This window comes from Solea senegalensis, linkage group LG4 (genome assembly GCF_019176455.1).
Source record: "Solea senegalensis isolate Sse05_10M linkage group LG4, IFAPA_SoseM_1, whole genome shotgun sequence".
Classification (NCBI taxonomy): Eukaryota; Metazoa; Chordata; class Actinopteri; order Pleuronectiformes; family Soleidae; genus Solea; species Solea senegalensis.
In genome coordinates, this window is record NC_058024.1 from 7,967,391 (window position 1) to 7,988,799 (window position 21,409).

At 39.8% G+C, this 21,409-nt stretch overlaps 1 protein-coding gene across 1 annotated transcript; it reads left to right on the forward strand.

The window, feature by feature from the left end:
* Window positions 1-87: 87 nt before the first annotated feature.
* c1ql4b (complement component 1, q subcomponent-like 4b) lies at window positions 88-19,479 on the forward strand. Its single transcript, XM_044024993.1, has 2 exons — window positions 88-897; window positions 14,998-19,479. Exons 1-2 carry the CDS (start codon window positions 358-360, stop codon window positions 15,175-15,177), a joined length of 720 nt encoding a protein of 239 aa, XP_043880928.1. The 5' UTR covers window positions 88-357; the 3' UTR covers window positions 15,178-19,479.
* The last annotated feature ends 1,930 nt before the right edge of the window (window positions 19,480-21,409 follow it).

The window sequence follows — 21,409 nt, forward strand, 5'->3', positions numbered from 1 at the left end:
CTGTGTAATATTCATTATTGACAAAGACGTTTAGATATATAATTTCTGCCTTCAAAAATATACAAAGGCACTGATTCCTAAAGAAATGGAACATTATTTGTGTCATTCCATAGACTGCTGATTTATTTCCTGCTCTTGTTGAACATCGGTCTGTTCGGATCACAGGATCCCCTTTTCCGCCCTCTGTCCCACACACAATCCCAAAATTTCATCCTCGATCCAGTAGTCACTTTCTACTCAGACTTCAGTCTGGCCGGCACAACCATTCCGGCTAAGGGGGAGGAGGACTTCCTCACGCTGGCCGCCTCCCGGCTCAGCCGCAAAAAACGCGTCATCGGGGCTGGAGTTGGCGTGGCCATGGTCCTGGTCCTGCTGGTGGCCATCCCCCTATTGGTCCACACCACCAAAGGGGGTGGGTCTGGAGGAGGGGGCACACATTATGAGATGCTCGGGAGCTGCAAGATGGTCTGTGACACTTTCACCCCCCCACAGGGAGAGCTTACTGTTGTCTCCCCTCAGCCCCCAGACTTCTCAAACCGCAGGGGAAAACAAGGGTTTAGAGGGAGCCCCGGACTTCCTGGTCCTCCAGGTCCTAAAGGGCCCCCTGGAGAGCCAGGCAAGCCTGGCCCATCTGGTCCACCAGGGCCCGGACCCGGTGGCTACGGCCCCTCTTTCTACAGCCCCAAAATTGCCTTCTACGCAGGCCTCCGGAAACAACACGAAGGGAGCGAAATACTAAAGTTTGATGATGTGGTGACCAACGTAGGGAACTACTACGAGCCGAGTACAGGCAAGTTCACCTGCCCTCTGCCTGGCATCTACTACTTCACCTACCATGTCCTGATGAGAGGTGGTGATGGCACGAGCATGTGGGCCGACCTGAAGAAGAACGGACAGGTGAGTGTGGCGTGAGGTGTGTGTCTGAAGTGTCTCTCTGAACTTGGGTCGTCGGTGTAAATGTTTGGAGCAGTTCATGCACAGAATTTAATCCAGATTCTCTCTGCGTGCCACCAAAATTCAAGCAGCAATTCAATAATTTAATCTGGAAAGCCACAGATCAAACAGGATGATAAATCAACCAATTAGGGCATTTCAGGCCTTATATTAATTCAGATCAATAATGCCAAATTCCACAATTAAAGAAAAAACAAAACTGCTTTAATTCCAGGTTCAGCAGTGGCCTTCTCCTGGTTTGCACATAGCATTTTCTTCTCTTTTTATTCAAGAGTACAGCTTATTTTTGACAGTTTCTTTGTTTCATGTTCAGATTTAGTAATGCTCTCTAAAATAGGCCCAGCTCATGTAGTTTTCCTCTGCTCTTGCTCAAAACTGTTTTTTGTTTTTTTGCATTTCACATAATGAATTGTTGCTGCATAAACTTCCTCTGTTCATCTCCTGGCACTCTGGCTGCTTCTTTGGCATTGCAAAACTTTGGCTCGCATGTTTCTGCTCTGGGATTCCTCAGAAATTACCCTTTCGGTTCAAGTTCCCCACTAATGCCATAGCAGGTAATGGTACAGGGGTTATAGGGTTAGGCCTCCAGGATTGTAATCTGAATATCAGTTGATCTCTGTGCCAGAAACTGTCCATGTGCTCCTTTGTTTACCTGCAGTACAAAAGTACAACTATAGAAAAGCCACAAACACTGTGGCAGTTTAATACAAGTGGAGAAGAACTTAAAATGTGCTGCTCAATAGTGATGTTAAACCACCATGACGTCACCTTTTTGTTTCTGAACTTGTGTTTTGAAGCTGTGAATTTAATATTTTGTGCAATGCCGTGTTTTGTTTTGTTCAGTGACCATTATTTGGAGTAGAGATAAACAGTCTGATTCAGAGTTTTGCCATTTTTAAATAATTGGCACTGGATGTTAATTTAAATCTTTATTTTTTCATCCAAAAGTGTATTTGACGCAGTCATGTGTTTTTGATGAACTGTAATATAATTTAATATTTATTTATGCATTATCATTATTAAAAATACACACAATTCTGATTACAGCATCAGGCCATAGGTTTTGTTCCATATATTGTCCGTAAGCCGCCCTGATTACTGGCATTAGCAACACACATCACAACACATATCAGTCAATCTCTAACATGAAAGAGCAAAGGTGGGCCTGACTGAACACTGCTCGTCCACCTACACTTGCAAGCAGGCACCTGTTGATGATGATGATACTAGCGATGAATCACACAGTGTTCATGTCGCATCTAAGCTGTACCCAATGATCTGTTTTACTCTAAATGTTACAATAATTTACAAAGTGAACATGGTGAGATAATGAATACTGGACACGAGAAATCGAGACTATAAAGTTCTTCAGGAAATGTTTATTGATGTTATAAATCAAGTGAGAGAAGTCGCCCCATCTTTCAAACGACATACAATTGGGATATTCTGCAGAAATTCTCCAGTCAACTTCTCTGGATAATGTGAGAACTCAACAGGAGAAACTCTGGATAATCCACTGCGAGTGAAAGAACGATTGCCTCCTGCTGCAATTATCATATGTGATCGACAAACTCTGGATGATGTAAGGAGCCAAAACACTATCTGCATTCTATGTCTAAAAAAAGTAAAAACAAACTTCCTCAAGTCAAGTTAGGCGCCTTCTAATGGTCATTCAAGAAATCAACCCATATGTTTTTATATACAGTCTCTGCTTTCTTACTACTGTTAAATCTCAAAGTGTGTGGACAAATCAGAAAGAGAGTAAGCCGTTGGAAAACCAACACAATAATTAATTGTACAACTCGTCAACAAAGGGAGAGGGAGCGAAGACAGAGACTGACAGCCAAGCGATCAGGAGTATAACAATCCCCAAAGTCTCAGTGGAACGAAAGCTAAAATGCAGCAGCTGGCTACTGTCCTCTGAGGAACTCTGACTTTAACGCTAATAACTAAACAAGTACAAAAACGTGGAAATAGCCTTGAACACAACCATCTGGAGATCTGTGACAAGCTTGAAGTGCTAAGCCTTCTCTCTGTTGAGGTACTCTGATTCTGACATGTGTGCTGCAGAACAGAAGAGTGATATCCTGGGGATTAACAGAGAACAAGAATGGGGTAAAAAAAATCATTCTTTGCATTGTTGTAAACCAAGTCGAACTGAACTGAGCGCTTGATGGTACAAGGGTGGTTTCTTTGCACGCTACATGAACTGACAGCAATATGCTGCTGCACACCGTCACCCTGCTGAGCTGCTGTTCAGTAATATGCTTTACTGAATCTCCATTTTATAGTCTTTAAAAATAGGGCAAGAGAGAGGCTGCACAGATTTAATGGCAAAACATTTCCCACAAAATCTCTGCAACACGTTTGAGTTTCATTCTTATTTGTTTGATTTGATAAAGCTTTGATGTCACAACAAAGTGCTGTACATTGCACTTTGTTGAGCACTGAGCCTGCTGCTGCTGAAGATGATTGCAGTGGTGCACCGTGATGCATGCACAACAGGTTCATTTGTTTATGTCCCAGAAACCTGTTGATAGATGACAACACTGGAACAAAAAAGTCCACTGCTACGTATATGAAAATATCTGCCATAATGTGTGATTGTTCCCATGCTTCTACCACTGTGCAGGTGGTTAGGGCTTGCAGCTAATTAATAGTGTTTGTGTTACTAAATCTGAACATGAAACAAAGAAACTAGTGAAAAAATTGTGGGAAGATTCTCTTCTTTCCTCTACAAGGCAGTGTAATTATTATTATGAATTTATAAAGTAATTAATAAGCATTGCATTATAGTCCGCATTTTTTACATTGGTAAAAGAAATCACCACTTCATCAAATCATTAGTTCTTAAGGAAAGTGCCCTTTGCCATGTTTTCAAATGTCTGTCTACGTCAAAGGAATGTATTGTAATATTTTTTTCAGATGCTCTGCAGATGCACAAGTACACACTTTATAAAGATCATCCTCTTTTTTTAATGTGAATGATGAAGTCCACAAAAACAGTTATTTCTCCGTTCCTCGACTTGGCAGAATGTCCTTAAAGTGCAGCGTAAATCGGAGAGACAGTTAAATGCCAGATATAATTGGGGGACTTGGTTTGTTGCGTGTTTTCACAGACATTGTCATTCCCATCTTCTCCTGCTGTTAAATTTTTCATAGCTTTTAGATGAGATCCTCTCCCCCCCACCTGTGCCCCTTTCTTTACACACACTCACGCACACACACCTGCACACATACTTTCACCGTCCACACTGGCTATTGACTCCTTCCCCATTAATTATCTTTTCCATCAACTAAATTATTTAATCCAATTCAGTGCTGATCTTTCGGCACAGTCTCAATGCACCTTTTTTGTTTTATGAATAGACAAGCGCTCCGGGAGGAGAATGAACCAGGTCACTGAGAAAAACCTTGAGGAAAACACAGAGAAAGTTTGATAATCAAGAGTCAGTGAGGACATTCAGCAGCAAAACATAATTGTTACAATAGGTGTTCTGTTCTGTTCTGTAGGTACAATTTGTGAGGTTTAGATAACGACTTGGGAAATCTATTGAAGAAATAGTTAGGAAAATAATCCTCTTTACTTTCTTGCCTGCAGTTAGATAAGAAGATTGATCCCACTCTCGTGTTTATGGAAAACATCTACAATAGCTTATCGTAGACTGTTTTAAAATGGATATACAGTCGTCTTCCAGTTTGAAAGGTGAAACTCGACTACTGACTTTTTTCTGAGGAGTTCATGGTCTCACATTTTCAGCTCTAACCACAGTTCAAAAGTTAGCTTTAAATGTATTACTTGGAAATGAGGTTCTGCCTCATTAGGACCAGGTTTTGGTCTCCATGAGGGCTACTGGTCCTGACAAGGTCAGTGGCTATGCCAGAAAGGTAACAAAGCTAAAGAGGTAACAAATACCACTACAAAACACACACAACTACAAATACACACATATCTGTGCAGCATTCAAAGTGAGGACACTCATAGACATAATGTATTCCCTATAGTCCCTTAAACTTATCCGTCAATTATTTTCACGATTAACCAAGTAATCATTTGATCCATAAAATGTCAGAAAAAACGTTGATCAGTGTTTGTCAAACGATGAAATGATGATCTTCTCGAATGTCTCATTTTGTCCACAAACCAAAATGATTCACTTTTAATGATTTCTTTGTTATATGGAGCAAAGAATGAAGAAAATAATCACAATTAAGAAGTTAAAACAATCAGCAATCTTGTTTTAAACTTCAAACCGATTAATCAATTACAAAAATAGCTGACGTTTTTTTTTTTTGTAATCGATTGCTAATCGAAGTACTTGTTTCAGCTCTAGTGATTTGCCTGTCTTTTTTGGTGGCAGGATGGTGGCTCAAAAGAGAAAACGAGTGGGTGTGGAGAGAAAAGGGGAAGACAACAAAAGTGCCTGTGTGCTTAAGGTCTGAATACTGACAGCCCTAAAAAAATCACCGCTGTGTTCTCAGAACAGCACATCACCTGCACTCACTCTCTCTCGTCTCATCGCAGCCACTTTTCTGCTCGGCTGTGATGCGTTCACTGGTGCTCGGAAAATCCACTTGCTCACTCTCACTCTTCTCTCACAGCACTGTGCACACATCTGGCTTTTTGGGCCGGGCTGGGTTTTTTTGGGCCCCTAAACTCTAACCGAAATCCAATTCTAACCATAACCCTAAAACCAAGTCTTAACCCTCAAAAGGGCCTTTTAAGGGGGGGGGCAGTAGATCAAAACTGGCCAAAATGTCCTCACTTGTGTTTTTTTTATACATTTTTTGGTCCTCATAGAGGAACATCCACATCCACACACAGCAAACTGGCCCTGTAAATTATTTTCTGTGTGTGTTTCACAGAATGTGTGCACGTGTGTGTGTCCGTATAGTGTCAGACTCGCAGGCACGGTGTTGATCAATGTCTTGTCAGAGGGAGCTGAGAATAAGACACATCCTGGAGAGAGATCACTGCATAAACAAGCAGGACACAGACAAGTGTGCTGACAGGGAGAGAGATGGATGGATGGATGGTCACAGGAGAATGGACAGAGGAGGTTGAGTAAAAAGGAAACATCCTCTATTCTTATTGAAAGGAGGAGACGGGGGTTGGGGGTGAAGCCATGTAATCAGACACATGACTGTATTGAGCGAATCCGACATCTCGGGCTCTTGTATTGCCTGTGGATTGTGGTCATGGATGTGGGTGTTCACACCAAGTTTGAAAAGCAGAATCTCACAGTTCTAGGATTCCTCTTCACATATAGTGTCCCATAACTCATCAAAAGATTGGTGTTGAGGTAGGTGACCTTTTCAATGGATATATAATTCCCCACCAATATGTACTTTGCCCTTTACAGTGATGAGCACAGAGTCAGACTATGAATATTTATAGCTGGACCAATATGGGTGAATCTGGACTGGTCAGCTGGTCAGTCTGTAGAGACCACACTTACACATACTATAGATTTGTTGATGAGTGCCATAGTAGCATCGCAGCATCTCATCTCATCGACAGCCTCAGTAACCTCATTAAGTGGCAGTATCATTGGGTTGATGTGACCTCCTGGCGGATGAGACTACTCGACAAAGTGGTGGAACGAGGACAATCTTAACACTTCAGCTTACCAAAACATTCTGGACAATGTTATCCTCCAAACCAGTTTTCTATTCCAACATAACGGTGCCCCATTGCACAAAGCAAGGACTATAAAGACATGGTTTGACGAGTTTGGAAGAACTTGACCGGCCCACACAGAGAACTGACCTCAACCCCATCGAGCACCTTTGGGATAAAGTGGAATAGAGATTGTGAGCCAGGTCTTCCCATGGAAATATTTCAAAGTTTTCCAAGGAGTGTGGAAGCTGTTACTGGTGCAAAAAGGGAACCAACTCCATTGGTTGGTGTAATGGTTACGCGTCCGAATACTAGTTGTAACAAACATTACCATTTACAAACTGTAGGGGGACCTTAGGTAATCTCGAACCACCCCCACCCTTTCACTATCCAGTTGCTAAAGGTGTTTGTCCTGCAAACATACACTAAAACTCTTTAAACCCATCTTTTGTTTAGCTATTTGGACTGTCACTTGCTCACAGCACCTTGAACTGGATTACACACAGTCATTACTTCAGACACTCTGGTGAACTTCTAGGCTGTATGCGTTTTTTTAGGTTTGAGTTTGAACAGATATCTGAATTTTGAATAAAATGTAACATCCCTATAGTTGCTGTTGTGCGTCCTCCGTCAGTCTAGTCTTGTGGGTGTCGCACGTTCAAAACACTGCGATACTGACAATCACAGAGAGAATCTGCTTTGTGTCAACTAGGACAATACAAGTCAGTCAACATTGGTAATTATCACGATGACTGTCAGACATAGAAAGATTCATTTTGACCCATTTTGAGACCAAGATGAAGAAACCTGTTAATTGTGTAACTGTTTGTACATCTGAGGTAAAACATTAGAAGTGATTATGTGTTACATCTCAAAGTGTGTTTGCACAGTGCATATCGATATATTTTTTTTGTTAATTTTATTACTATATTATTATGTGGCTTTAAAGGTGTTGATTGGAATTGTTTCTGAGACAGGTGCATATGTTGTTTTTTTATTACAGTGTGTTGATGAAAAAAAAATTAGCTAGGCTTTCAAGTAATAAACAGCAAAATAAAATAATAATTTATTTGTAATTACCATATACAATTACCATTTAAACTTGAAATTCCAAGTTTATGGTAAATCATACGTACCTACAAGCTAATAAGATATTTAAATAAACCAGTTAAAAGTTGCAGTGATGACAAGCTTGGACTAAATTAGAAGGAAAATTGGCTCAGCTCCAGTAGGAAGGTGTGATACGGCTACAGTGAAAGGTGTAAGCTGTTAATTACAGTATGTCAGGCAGGGTGTCAGTGTGTTCCTCATGTGGCACTTTATAAGACGGTCTCAAACGTATTATATTTTGTGACTTTCATAGTGTGCCATCTCTGCAGCAGTTGTGTGTATTTGTGGAGTAATTCATACTCAAGATGAATGTTTTTCTGCTTTACATTGCTATAGTGTCAGACACAATGACCTAACATGATAATGGGGAACAGTCTGTGATAAAGGATGAAAGCCCACCTTTCAGACGACATTTCATGTAGAGCGAATAGAAAGAATGCTCTTCTCTACCCTGCAGCTTACCCTTTTTTTTATTCTTGTGTTTCTCCCTGAAAACATACAACCATTATTTTACTATATGATTTCTGTTATAATGACCTCAGCCATTATATTCTGCAGACTAAAGGGTTTTTGTCTGGTTGCTACAGTGTTTTGTCATGCCTTTATTGTTCTTGCCTTTTCCCTCCCCATTATATCATTATTTCCCCTTATCAAGGATGCAGGGTTTTGTCTCTTTTGTTAGCAGCAGTGTTTTACAGTGATATATAGTGGCTTAAATTGATATAGATGTTGCTAAATATGCACATTGGATTATTCAATTTTTTTATGAGCATTAAGTCGGTGGTGTACTTCTGACCTGTGACACATTTTGTACGAACATCTCTTTTACAGTTTAAACCATGAATAATGAGTATTCGGCAGTTCGTGACTCTTGAGTTTTGCTATTTGTGTTGTCGCTGTGCATCCGCAGCAGGTGCTTGTACACACCGATTTATTACAAGACCGTCAGCAATATGACTTAACAGGAACAGTGCAATTCTGTAGCTGTAGGTATAGGCTGTCCATACAAGCCATTTATATCCAATTAAGGCATCTCCTCTACCCTCAAAGGTTTCAGTGCAGAGCCAATTAGACACTTTCTAATCAACATCTTTACACCTGGGTCTTGAGTGTCATGGCAAAATATTAGCATTTAGTATGCCAATTAGTGAGTGAGCGTGCAGTGCAGGGGAAGGGTTACTTGCCGACCTGTGAAAAGAAACAGGAAACCTCCTCGATGGAGGCGAAAAGAGCACAGCAGCTTTTACAAAAAAAAAAAAGGGGGGCCATTTCATTTGCCCTTCTTCTCCCTGCTACTTTACCCTTAGAGGTCCCTCAGGTGAGTTTAAGAGACCCTGTCTCAATCGCCTCGCTCTGCTCTGAGAGGTCTGTACATCACAGTGAATGAATCCTGTCAGTTTTATTACCACAAGATCAAGGCGCCACTGCGAAACAAAACAGTACTGAAAAAAAAGGGAGAAAACGAGACGCTGTGTGAACATCCCCACCTCATACTCCCCCGCCCCCCACCCCTGCTCTGAAATAGACATGCTTGATCAGTTTGTTATCCAACAGGCACCCTCCCCATCACTCAAAGCCCTTCTCAACTTTGGCCTCCTTTACTCAAATCCTGTGCTCAGACTGTTAAAGTGGAGGCAGCTGCTCGCCGACATGTGTCCCCATCCAAATGTCCCTCCTTTTCACCGCGCATCCTTTCTTCACCTCGCCCTTCTGCCCTTTCTTCCATTAGTTTTCACCCAGACAAAGCACAGAAATAAACATTATGAGCACTCAGTTTGATATTGTGACAATTTACATAAAAAATGATGGCAATCTTAGGTTCACAATAGTTTACATACAGAATGGCGGTAAGTAAAAAAAACAACTGATTTTTTTTAATGTCATTGTTGATGCATTAAACTCTATACTGTAAGTTCCTTCACTCTCTCTTTCTTCCTCTGCCATGTTTCTCTCTCAGTCTTTCCCCATTTAATGTTCCCTCCCTAATAAGAAGTGGAGGCAGTGTAATCTTCTCTCTTGTCCCGGGGGTCTCCCTTCTGCCCAACAGCAACGGATCAAGTAAGAACAGTATCAGGCCAACAGACAGAAATTCACTCCCTTGTCGCTATCAATCTCCGCCACTGTTGACAATAATCCTGATTTGCCTTTCCCTCTTGTTTTCACTCCCAAAGCCCCTGTGCTTTCTGCCCGCTTTAAGAAAACAAGGTTTCCCTGTAATTGTTACTGACAGCCAAACCTGTAGATTCCTCTGTGCTGCTGTGCACTGTACACAGTTTTTATTTTATGGGGAGGAGGTAGTATATAGATCCTGAAATTGAATAAAGGTGCCAAAAAAATGAGAAGGTTAAATTACTAATGAAAGCGTGTATCAGCACACACAGCATTATCACAATTTAAGAGTGCTGTAAATAAAATACACAATGTAACTTTAAGTAATTGCATTTACTTATTTTCCCCACTTTGTCCTATCTGTTTTATAGAGAATATGTAAGATAGTAGTAAAATGTATTTTTAATTTTAAATTTATTTTAAAATGTATGTTTGGTATCAAGTCTTTATTACAATGCAACGATGCACGACTAGTTTAGCTGCAACTAACGATTATTTTCATAGTTGATTAATCTGATTATTATTTTCTCAATTAATAGATTAGTTGTTTGCTCCATAAAATGTTGAAAAATGTCGATCAGTGTTTCTCAAACCTGGAAATGATCAAATGTCTCGTTTTGTCCACAAGCCAGAATTTTTCAGTTTGAATCATTTCTTTGTTATATGGAGCAAAGAAACCAGAAAATATTCACATTTATGCAGCTGAAAAATCAAAAATCTTGTTTTAATTATTAGAAATGCCTCTGAAAACTGAATAATCCATGATCGAAATAGGTGACAGTTTATTTAGTAATCGATTAATCGAATAATGAATAATGCAGCCTTAGTTACTAGTAATTACAGCTGTAAATTAATGTGCAATACTGCTACCAAAAACCTTTCGTGACATATAACATATGTGACACAACCTCTAAATTAAATTACATAAAGTTCCCCCTCAATTATTGGTTTACTGGTGTGTCTAAGATGACATTTATTAATGATAATATAAAAATGATGACTGTGATACGATTCAAAACCCAGAAATATGACTTTAGAATAGAAAACGAACAGCAAACATGTTCACTGGGTCATTGTTTGCATACGAGGAGAACGTAATCATGAATATAACAAAAACTCAACACTTTAAATGTCAGCGTCTCCACACTGACTCAACAGAGGCTAAGTAAACCTCTGTGTCTCATAAGGAAGCCAACCATAAAAGCCATAAATAACATTGTGTCCTTTTGGCTGGCAAATATAATTAGCTGATGTTCATGTTTTAAAGGCCATTTCAATGAGACGGTGTAAATATCACTGCTGCAACTTTTGTTATGACCCTTAATTGTGGGCGACCGAGGTAGGCAGAAGCCTTGCGGCACAACGAGCGATGATAAAATGAAGGCGTGTAATACTGTTTGCGTGTAATACCAGTCTGTCTGTAATCCTGCATACTGTACTTATAGCAAGTTAAAGCAGCAGTCTGTCAGCTTCTAACTCGACTGAAAACACCGTCAGGGGAATCGCACCGCTCAAGCGTGTAGACAGATGTTGGATGTACAAGATGTCAGAATCTCTTTGCTGTTATATTTTTCCTAAAACCTATTAGGGTCTCCTCAGGGGAGCTGTTCAGTCCCTTCAGTGCAACGCAGTCTAAGAATATGAAATCACAAAATGTCTTCTATGCTGTGTGGTTTTTCACAGGTGTTCACTTGAGATTCATAAAAACAAATCAGGGACGAGCACGGCTGTTATCGACATGTAGAAGAAACGCTGGAGCGTCTGTGTGTGTGTATGTGGGATCTCATCCTGACCTCCCACTAGTATTTCATGGGCCTATTTGACCACTGTAGCCTATCCTGTGCCCCCATTTATTGTGATTGTGTGGAGTTATTGAGGAGTTGGACCTATTAGGAGGGGAGCTGCCATGGCTGCCCGACTACCAATTACTGTAGCCTGCAGCCATGTAGAGCCTGGCCTGACGTATCTGGAGGTAGAGAGGGGTGAGGGATGCTGTGAGGAGGGGATGGGAAGGAGGCATAAGGAGGAGGGGGGGTCCTCAGGAGACCTGCCACAACAGCACGCCGTTAATCAATCCGATTTAGACCGGACAGGGACACACTTAGTCGCTGCTCCCGCCAACACTGCCACGGTGGGGAGAGGAACTGTGTGCGTGACCTGCATCTCATCCGAGAGTAAGGACACAAAAAGATGGATAGATGGGTGCGGAATGAAGAGATAGAGATGGGGTGGCGAAAGGGAGAGGGATGATGGAAGGGGCGTGAGGCGTGGAGGGAGAGACAACAATTAATGGAGTGATGTGAGTTGAATTAAAACAAAGGAAATGTATCGATTCATTTCTGTCTCAAGGAGGAGGAGGGGGGATTAAAATGTTCACCTTTTGATCACAGAAAAAAAGAAATGCTTGGGGTAGAGAAATATAGTGAGTCAAAAAGTGATCACTGAAAATGCAAATAAAGAAAAGCTAATTTTTGGATGAAGGACGGGGAGAGATGGTTAGTTTAGTCTTTTCTGATTTGTCTAATATGATCACGATGAAGTCAGGGAGGTTTGACGTCTGGTGGAGATGATGGACCATATCCTTCGTCAGACCCACAGAAGGAGACAAGGATGGAGTGAGGGTGGCATATTTGCATTCATTAATATGTATGCGCTTGTGTACTTTATTTTCCACCATTAAATGAATCGCTTGCTTGAATAATTGGTTACTTACCCAATGATGGTGCAATTTATTATCAGGCTGGGTGCAAAAACAAGTTAGGCGTTGGAACTCAGAAGGGGAACGGATGAAATAAGTGAATTGCCTAATCCTACTGTATGAGGAGCTCTCTCCATTCAATCAGTTATTCGTTTAGATAAAATAGCTCCTGTTAGGTGAAATGAAGGCTGCTACAGGTGTTTGACTCCATTCTTCCACCAATGAAAACCTCTTTTTCATTTCAACATTTATATGGGAGAATTAGTGATGGAATATCAGGGCATTAATGGATATTATATTGGATCAGCCCTCGGTGGAATCATATTTATTCCCTGGTTTGTCAACATGTAGTCACATAATGTCTCCAATTTTAACGACTGGTTGGACCATAACAGACCCAATAACATTTTTAATCAGAGTGTGCTTCTCCCAACATAAACCTGTCCAGATAAATGGGTAATGAATGACCTGATCAGACCATATTGCTTTTTAACATCATGCAATGTGCAAATGCCGAATGCTGCCATTAATTCCAGTTTTACAAAGGTCATAATGTCAAGACCTTGTTGCAGCCGTGATGATTGGATTGTCATATTCAGGCAACATCCTGGTGGTGTTCATTTTTTTCCCTGCTTAATCACTTGATTTGAACACATCCAGAAAATGCAGGAAACATCTATGTAGTTTTTTCAGTTTGTTTTACAGGTAAAACCTGTATCCTACTATTTCACCATCTGTCATCTTACTATTCCAATCCAAATGTAAATGATCACAGAATTTGACAGACATAGAAACAACCAAGCTGGTGGTGGACTTTTGTACACTATTGTGTGTGTACAAATTTGTTGAGCAATTTTGTTGTTTAAACTAAGTTTTTACTGCCGTGAAATGATAACCAAAGACAATAAAACCAAAAATCTCCAGAATGTGTCACAACTATGAGCACCTGATGATATTGATGACTAGCAGTAGCAGTTAAGTCAACCCATTTTGCAGCATTTAAAACGCGTATGTGTCCGCATTCATTGCACTCATTTGTCTTGCTGCTTGACAAAATAAACTGATTTCCTCCCTGATACGATCTGTGCAATTCCCGTCAGACCCTTCCTTTGCAACAGGTGGATCAGGTGGGAGGGCAACAATCCCGTGGGGAAAAAAAATTGATAGTGACTAAGAAAGGTTGTGCTCTCAGATGGAGGCTGGAGGCCAAAGATCACTGCACATCTCATCTATCTGCCCAGTGGACAGGAAGGCATCTGCACTGACATTACACCAAGATCAGAGAATGACACAGGAAGTAAAATGGCACTGGTGACATCCACATAACGTCAACAGTGAACTGGCTGTGGGAGTGAAATTAGGTCAAAAGATAAATTAGATAGGTTTTTATTGGGACTGTGATATAATGGATGCATTTGCCAATATTTGTGATTGTGTTATTTATGGGTTGCACTGGATTGCATTGTATTTGCCTCCCTCACATTGAATATAGATGCTGACATTTCTGCTATATTTCCTGATTTAACCTGATAATTCATATTTAGATGACCATAGTGAAACCTGGGTCTACTGCAGGTGTTATAAATCCATCTTTCATCCATCTTCTACCACTTAATCCTCCACATGAGGATCACAGGGGGGACCTGTGCCAATCTCAGCTGACATAGGGCGATAAGCAGGGGACACCCTGGACAGTTTGCCAGTCCATCACAGACACATGGAGAAAAACAAACCATTCACACACACACTCACACCTACGGGCAATTTACCTAATCCTACCTCCCCCAGTCCCCCTAATCCCACAGTCCTAAAATCTAATCAGTTTTAGGACTGTGTTATAAATATAAAACATTTTATTTAATTATATAGCATCAACAAAAGTTGGAATTAAAAAATTAAAATTAAAAAAAATTAAATTTGGTCATACAGAAATATGAATGTTATTGTGGTGTAATACATAAAATAGCATTTTTAAAAGTGTCTTAAAAGAACGACCTATCTGTTTCAATAAGATCTGAAATTTGATGCATAACAGCAGGTGGATTATTATTTTTCTTGCATTATAAAATTTAAATGTTTTATTTAAAATAGCATCATAAAGATGTTTTGCAATTAAACATGTGGATTAAAGTAAAAAAAAAAAGGCATTTTGTAGGATTTCTTAAAATATATGGTTTGAAAAAGTCACTTCACCACCACAGATTTAAAATCTGATTGAGTGCAATGGAAAATCTCCTATTTCTCCTCTCTCTAAACGTATCCAACATCCACCTCTTTCTTTGTCTCTCAGTTTAGTAAAAAACTCACACAGAAGGATAAATTGTCAGACAGATGTATAATATCAGCACAACACTGTCATTGGGATTACACCAGGTTACGAGAAGCACTGAAGCTCCAGAGAATCCATCATGCACATAACATCACTGATGTGGCATTTCCTTTTTTCACCCAGATGTTTCTCCTCCTCTTTCCAGCCTATAAACTATTTTATTTGTCTTTAACTCAGGTGAGGGCCAGTGCAATCGCTCAAGATGCAGATCAGAACTACGACTATGCCTCTAACAGTGTCATCCTTCATCTGGACGTGGGCGACGAGGTGTGTGTACAGCTAGACGGCGGCAAAGTTCACGGGGGAAACACCAACAAATACAGCACCTTCTCCGGCTTCCTCATCTACCCTGACTGACAGTACACTTATGTTTATATACTCTCTCTCTCTCTATCTCTTTTCTGTAATCAAGCAAAAAGTTTTCCTCTCCATCCTGCATCTTAACATGTCACGATTCCATCAAGAAATTTCATTCACAACGCCTAACATGAAATAACCGGACCACAGTTCATAAATTGACTTTGAAGAGAGTTTGTGTAAAAATGCAAATGGTATTGTACTATATATATATATATATATATATATATATACACATACATGTACTATATATATATACTTCTGAAGCACATGCTAGTGTAATCTATGCCACATCCAGTATGTGTTAGCATGGCTAAAACACACACAATTAACATCTGTTTCACATGCACAGAGGCGCACAAACACAAAGCGAAGTTGTTCCACTGAGAGTAAATGGTCGTTTCAGTCACCGGTTTGAAATCTACTGAAATGATCTCTGAATGTAGACTGTAAATTGAAGAGTGTGTATTTGGCTGCAGCCTCTCACCTCCACTGTGAGATGTTTTTTTAAATGTGGCCCGTAGTAGACACCAAATGAGAAAAGTCATGAATATATTGATCGCAGCTGATAATACAGCCAACACCACAACCATAATCAGTGTGCTGTGTTCACGCCCGTGTGCAAGCATTCAGTATGTGTGCGTTTACTCCTCGGCTTGTGTCGAGGCTTTAAGAGTGTCGCGTTGCTGTCATTTTGACTCGCACAGTCTGTGACTCCTGTTAAAGTAGGGGGGGTGTCAAGTTGTCGGTAACAGTCCCTTAACTCACACATTATACTGATACTGAGGTTTAGCTGTGAGATTTTCCCTGAGCCAGAGTCTCATCATGTCCCGCTAATGAGCTGAGGCTTCGTCTGCAGCCTCACCTGTTTAGTCACACTCAAACTTGGCATCTGCAGTGGGCACTGTAGTGATTGTGACTTAATTATAAATAAGTTCAAATTAAGTTTGACATTTCAGAAATATGGTCAGTTGCTTTCTTGCCAAGAGTTGGATGAGTAGGTTGATAAAACTTTCATTTACTGCAACTGTAGCGGCTCATCAGTCCTGATTTTAGCCACTCGCTGGGACCTGCTTTAGCGCACTTCAATGCAGGTATTTGTGAACTTATATAGCGGTAAAAAAAACGTGCAATCTCCCCATCACCCATACGTGATCAGTGATCAAATGCAGCTGCCCTTATAAAGACTTAGCCACTCCCTGTGCAAACACCTGACCTGATAATCAGGATAAATGATCAGAATGTCTCCTACAGCAACATTTCTGCATTAAATGATCTAAAAACGACAAGACTAATGTTGTACATTTTGTTGAGTAGTATTATAAATAGGGATGAGCTGATACAATATTACCAGGTTCTCGGGTTTCCTCCCACAGTCCATAAACATGCAGATTTGGGGATTCTGTAAATTGGACACTCTAAATTGACCGTAGGTGTGACAGTGAGAGTGGATGTCAGCAGCCACATTTTAGCTGAGTCATGTTGTTGGCTGTTTATTTTTTCTTGTGGGAAAATAATATCTGCTACACAATTGGATAAGTGTGTCTTTTAAATAGTTTAAAAGGTGTAAAATGACTGTATTGGACTGATATCGGTATCAGTAGATACTCGAAAAGTTGGTATTGTGCCATCCCAAGTTATTAAATTAGCCAAATTATTTCCAACACTCCATAGAGGATTTTCTGGATTTCTGTTTCAAGGTAAATTTTTCTTGCATTTTAATGGTGCCATCCACTTTACTCTCTCAGCTATAACTCCCCTACAAAAAGAAATGTACGGTACTGTTAGTTAGCCAGTGTGTTATTGATCACGACTGTTCTGCCGACAAAGCTCTACCACTAAAGGACAAACACTCAGGAGAACTAAACAGGACGACGGGATAACAATTCCCATGATCCCACGCTGCTTCCTGACTTCCTCAAATTAGGTCTTTAGTTATAGTTTTGATTGTATAGTGGCAGAAATGAAATCACTTGTGTTTAAAAGACGTGGTCAGAGTATACATAATACATCTGTGGGCATCATAAAGTGAGACGCTTTTAACACTGGGGTTAATGACACACATTTAAGTCCTTAGGTGACAGTGTTGTACAGTATTTCATAGCATTGTACTATAAAGGCCATTAGGTAATATTTTATATTGGTGTTTGCAAGAATAAAAAGGTTCACACCCAGACTCCTGACCTCTACACAGCTTAGTAAACATTGCCAAAAGTCAACATTAATGTTGGATTGACAATATAGAAAAGTCATCACCTCAATGTGAGAGAAGGGATTTGCCAAAGTTATTTCTCCTTCCGCTTCTAAGTGACTGTTCGATACAAACACCGAAACCTTTTATGGTTCGCTCATGAACAGTTATACCTCCTTTACACAAGAACGACTGGTTTTGTTATAGGCAAGTGGAATAAAAAAGCTTTATTTACTGTCACTATAAAATGTAGCGTGATAATAGAGTGTCACTGTGGTCAGTGCATTTGTGAAAACGTACGATAAAAACATTCTATAAAAAAACAGCCACAAACATCAACTGCCACAACACAATACTGCCATCTACCGAGGTAGTTACGACCCAGTGAAATGAGTAATGAATAAAGAGATGGATAAATTATTTTCTAACAGTATTGCACATTTCATTAATTATTTCCCTGGTCAGAAAGGTCAAAATTAGTATGCAGAATAGTCTGATGTTTGCTAGTGTGAAGGCACAGAGAAAGAAACTGGTCATTACCAGCTATAGCTTTGCCAAGCAAATTATTTGCAGAGCTATGACTGGCTGTTTCCCTCTGTTAGGGTTGCCAACCATTCTGTAAAATAAGGATTTGCTCCGTATTGGAACGATAAAACACGTGTTCTGTATTGAACAGATACGGAACGTTGTAATGAAAATTGCGCGGGAAAATAAAATCCTCCTCCTGCTGTCGATGTGTCTGTTTCTCATTACCATCCAACTGAAAATGCGCACTTTTAATTGATCGTCCGATTCACTGTGAGTCCTGTGTGTCATAGCAACGAGATGTAAAGGTAAAATGGCGACAGGAGGATACTGCTCAGGTGAAAACAAATAGGATATTGCAAAAATATAATGAAAGTATTACATTGATATTTAAACTCATATTTGGTGGATAGAAAGCTCCATACATAGACAAAATATTGTAAAACATTGAGCCTGTTAATAAAGCCTATGTAATGTGTATAATATCAGGTAAAACTCTCTGCAAGAAAGTGACTAAACTATTTCCCCAAAAAGCCAATTTATTCGTCTTATTTTATGGTGAATGTATCCACACATGAAGACAGTGATGTTATAATGTTGTAAGGTCTTACTGCCATATACCACACCTATCGGTTTCTGTGCCTTACAATTTATTTTTTTATTTTATTTCTAAGCATTATTGAATCTGGAGCACCAGTTATGTCGGGGGGGTTGATCTCTTGTGGTCTGCTAATCAGGGAGAACAAAAAAAACCAAACAAAATAAACAAAAAACTAAGAGAAAAAAAAAGAAAAAAAAATCCAACCTAAATGAATCCCTGTGATACGCAAATGTTGTTCCTCACATTGTCATGAAAATGCAGATGCCAACTGAGAACACTGTCTGTAAATGTTGTGTCTAAGTGGAGTTAACTCACTGCTGTAAATAAAAATGTGGACTCGACTGCTCATTCTGTACGGTGGGTGGGAAACACCGATGGGGAATGAACAACTGAAGCATGTCACTGTGTGTAATTCCAAATCTGCATCCAGAAAAAAATGATGATGATGTAGCCAAAATGATTATATTACATTTTTTTTGTTCATGATGTTTAGGTGGGCTGTATGTGGAACTCATTTTAACTTATCTACTGTAGTTTTAGACGAGAGCTTCATGTTTGCCCGATACTATACTTGTATAAGTATGTGACACAGACTTTGTTGTCCTGAGTGGCACAGATCCAACCCTGAGGACTGATAGCATGAATGTACCCTGATGAGATTTGGATGTAAACGTTCTGATTGACTTGTCATTCTTGTGCTGTGATTAAAAAGAAGAAAAAGAAAACCAAAACATTCTGACATTGTGTATTGCATACAAAGACTTTCCTGTTGAGTGGCTTTACATGCTATTACCTTTGTTTATGTTATCATAAATTCAAGGACACAGTGAGCATGGGAATCTGTTGTGTCCACTGCTCAGGGTGTGACTTTATTGTACTGTGTAACTCGACGTATATTTAAGTTGCATAGTGAGCACTGCAGCAGCCAACCATCAGGTAAGCATGTTAAACCCATGGAAATAAATAAAACAACTTCAGAAAACCAGTGAAAATGCTTTTTTTCCTGCATCAATGTTAAAAGTTATATGCTGTTAAAAAAGTTTATTTTATTGCAGGTTTTTGTCCAATTGCTTATAAAATGACTGCAAACAGAACAAGCTGCTTTGGTGTTTTAAATTAGTTTAAAACACTATTGATACATGAACTATCGCAATATTTTATGCAGTGATTCTGAATCTATTCATTGAAGTGCTGTATTGATCTATTGGAAATATTTTTGTCCATTTGACTCCTCCATCTGCCACTGTCCTCACGAGACAAAGAAAAGCATTATTATCAATGCATCGAACACTTATTTTTATTATTTGTTCTTAAAATGGACATCGCAAGATTCTTGCCAATACACAGACCTACGCAGTTTGTAGGTGAGATTAATTGTTTGGCTAAAATGCATGCCGATAATTAATCCAGATTATTCTGTAGGTAATTCTAATTTGGAACAACGTGGAAAGACAGCAGGGACACATTGCCACCTACAGTGTTGTAATATTTTGATTTTCTAAAAACACAAATTTGTACAAATCCTGCCATGACTCATTCCCACCATAGTAACAATGCAGTAACAGTGCAAACGTTCTTGCACGTGTGTTATGCTACGATTGCTGTATGTGTATTGTAATGCATTATCATATATGATCATGATTGTCATGATAGTCTTGTTGATCTTCTCTGTACACACATCAGACATCTATTGCACGTGTGTTCGATGGAAGAGGGATTCAGCCGCTATAGCTCTTCCAGGGGTTTCTTCCATTTTCATTCGTGTTTTTTTGTTTTTTTCTGAGATGTTCCTTATATGAACTGAGGGTCTACAGACAGAAAGCATCACTTATTTTTCACACTGTAAATCCCACAGGTAAACTGTGATTTGTGCTATATAAATAAGAGATTTGAAATATGTGTTGAAAACTGTCTGACATGAAGCAGACTTACAGTAAAGCAAGAAAGTATAATGTTTCTATAATAAGACTTGTTTCTACAGCTCATGCTGCTCCTACTCTCAGCAAAGCCATCCTGAGAAAATGAAATGCTGGCTGAAGGGAGTTCTCACCTCACCAGCATAAAAACATGGAGATGGATCTTTAATTAAAGGTGAGAGGTAATACTATTCTGGATTGAATGTGGTGGAAAAGAGCGGTTTGGGAGATGTTGGACTGGGAAGAGCAAGCGGAGTTGTAGCTCGGCAGTCGCCACCACTGCAACTCTCCCCGTGAGTCCCAATGCACCGTCCTCTCAGATTCCAGCATTAAGTTAATTGGACAGGGAGAGAAGAGGACAGAGGAGAGAAGCGTTCAGCCCCATTAGCAATCTCCCTGTGGAAGGCTGAGCTGAGAGGATCACAGACTCACAAATAGGAGGATTAAAATAATCAATAGGCTCCTCTCCTTCAGCACAGACGGATGCAGCACACAAACACTCTGACATGCACACACATGGTCCTGAGCAAACACAAACACAGGCCGAGGAATACGAGTGAGAGGAGTGAACTCTCTTCAGTGTTGTCTCTGGACTTTCACAAATTAGCCTGGGTCATGTAAGATTCAAAGTCTCTCTCGCTCTCTGTCTCTCTCTCTCTCACAAACAGATTCTCTAATAATGCAGGTTCATTTGAAGCTCAGATTAATTGAGGACCAGTGAAAAGGTCAATGAGATGAAAGCAGTTACTTCTGTTCTTGAATTTCTACCGGATTTCACTTTTTTTCTTTTTTAAGTCAGTGGTTACATAAACACATTATACTTTGAATGTAGATCAAGGGAAAAAAATGCAGCCCCAGGATATTGGAGTTTATGTCATTTCATGCTAAGAACTGTTTTAGAAGCATAACTTAAAAAGTTAAAGAAAGATTTTAAGTTTAAGGAAAGGTTCATGATGGGATTTTGGTGTATTCTTTAAGTGTATTGACACTGTGGGAATT

Excerpts from the sequence above, each read along its gene's own strand:
- c1ql4b (XM_044024993.1), top strand. The coding sequence starts at position 358 with ATGGTCCTGGTCCTGCTGGTGGCCATCCCCCTATTGGTCCACACCACC. Across the intron at positions 898-14,997 it reads ACCTGAAGAAGAACGGACAG|GTGAGGGCCAGTGCAATCGC; the intron begins GTGAGTGTGGCG and ends TCTTTAACTCAG.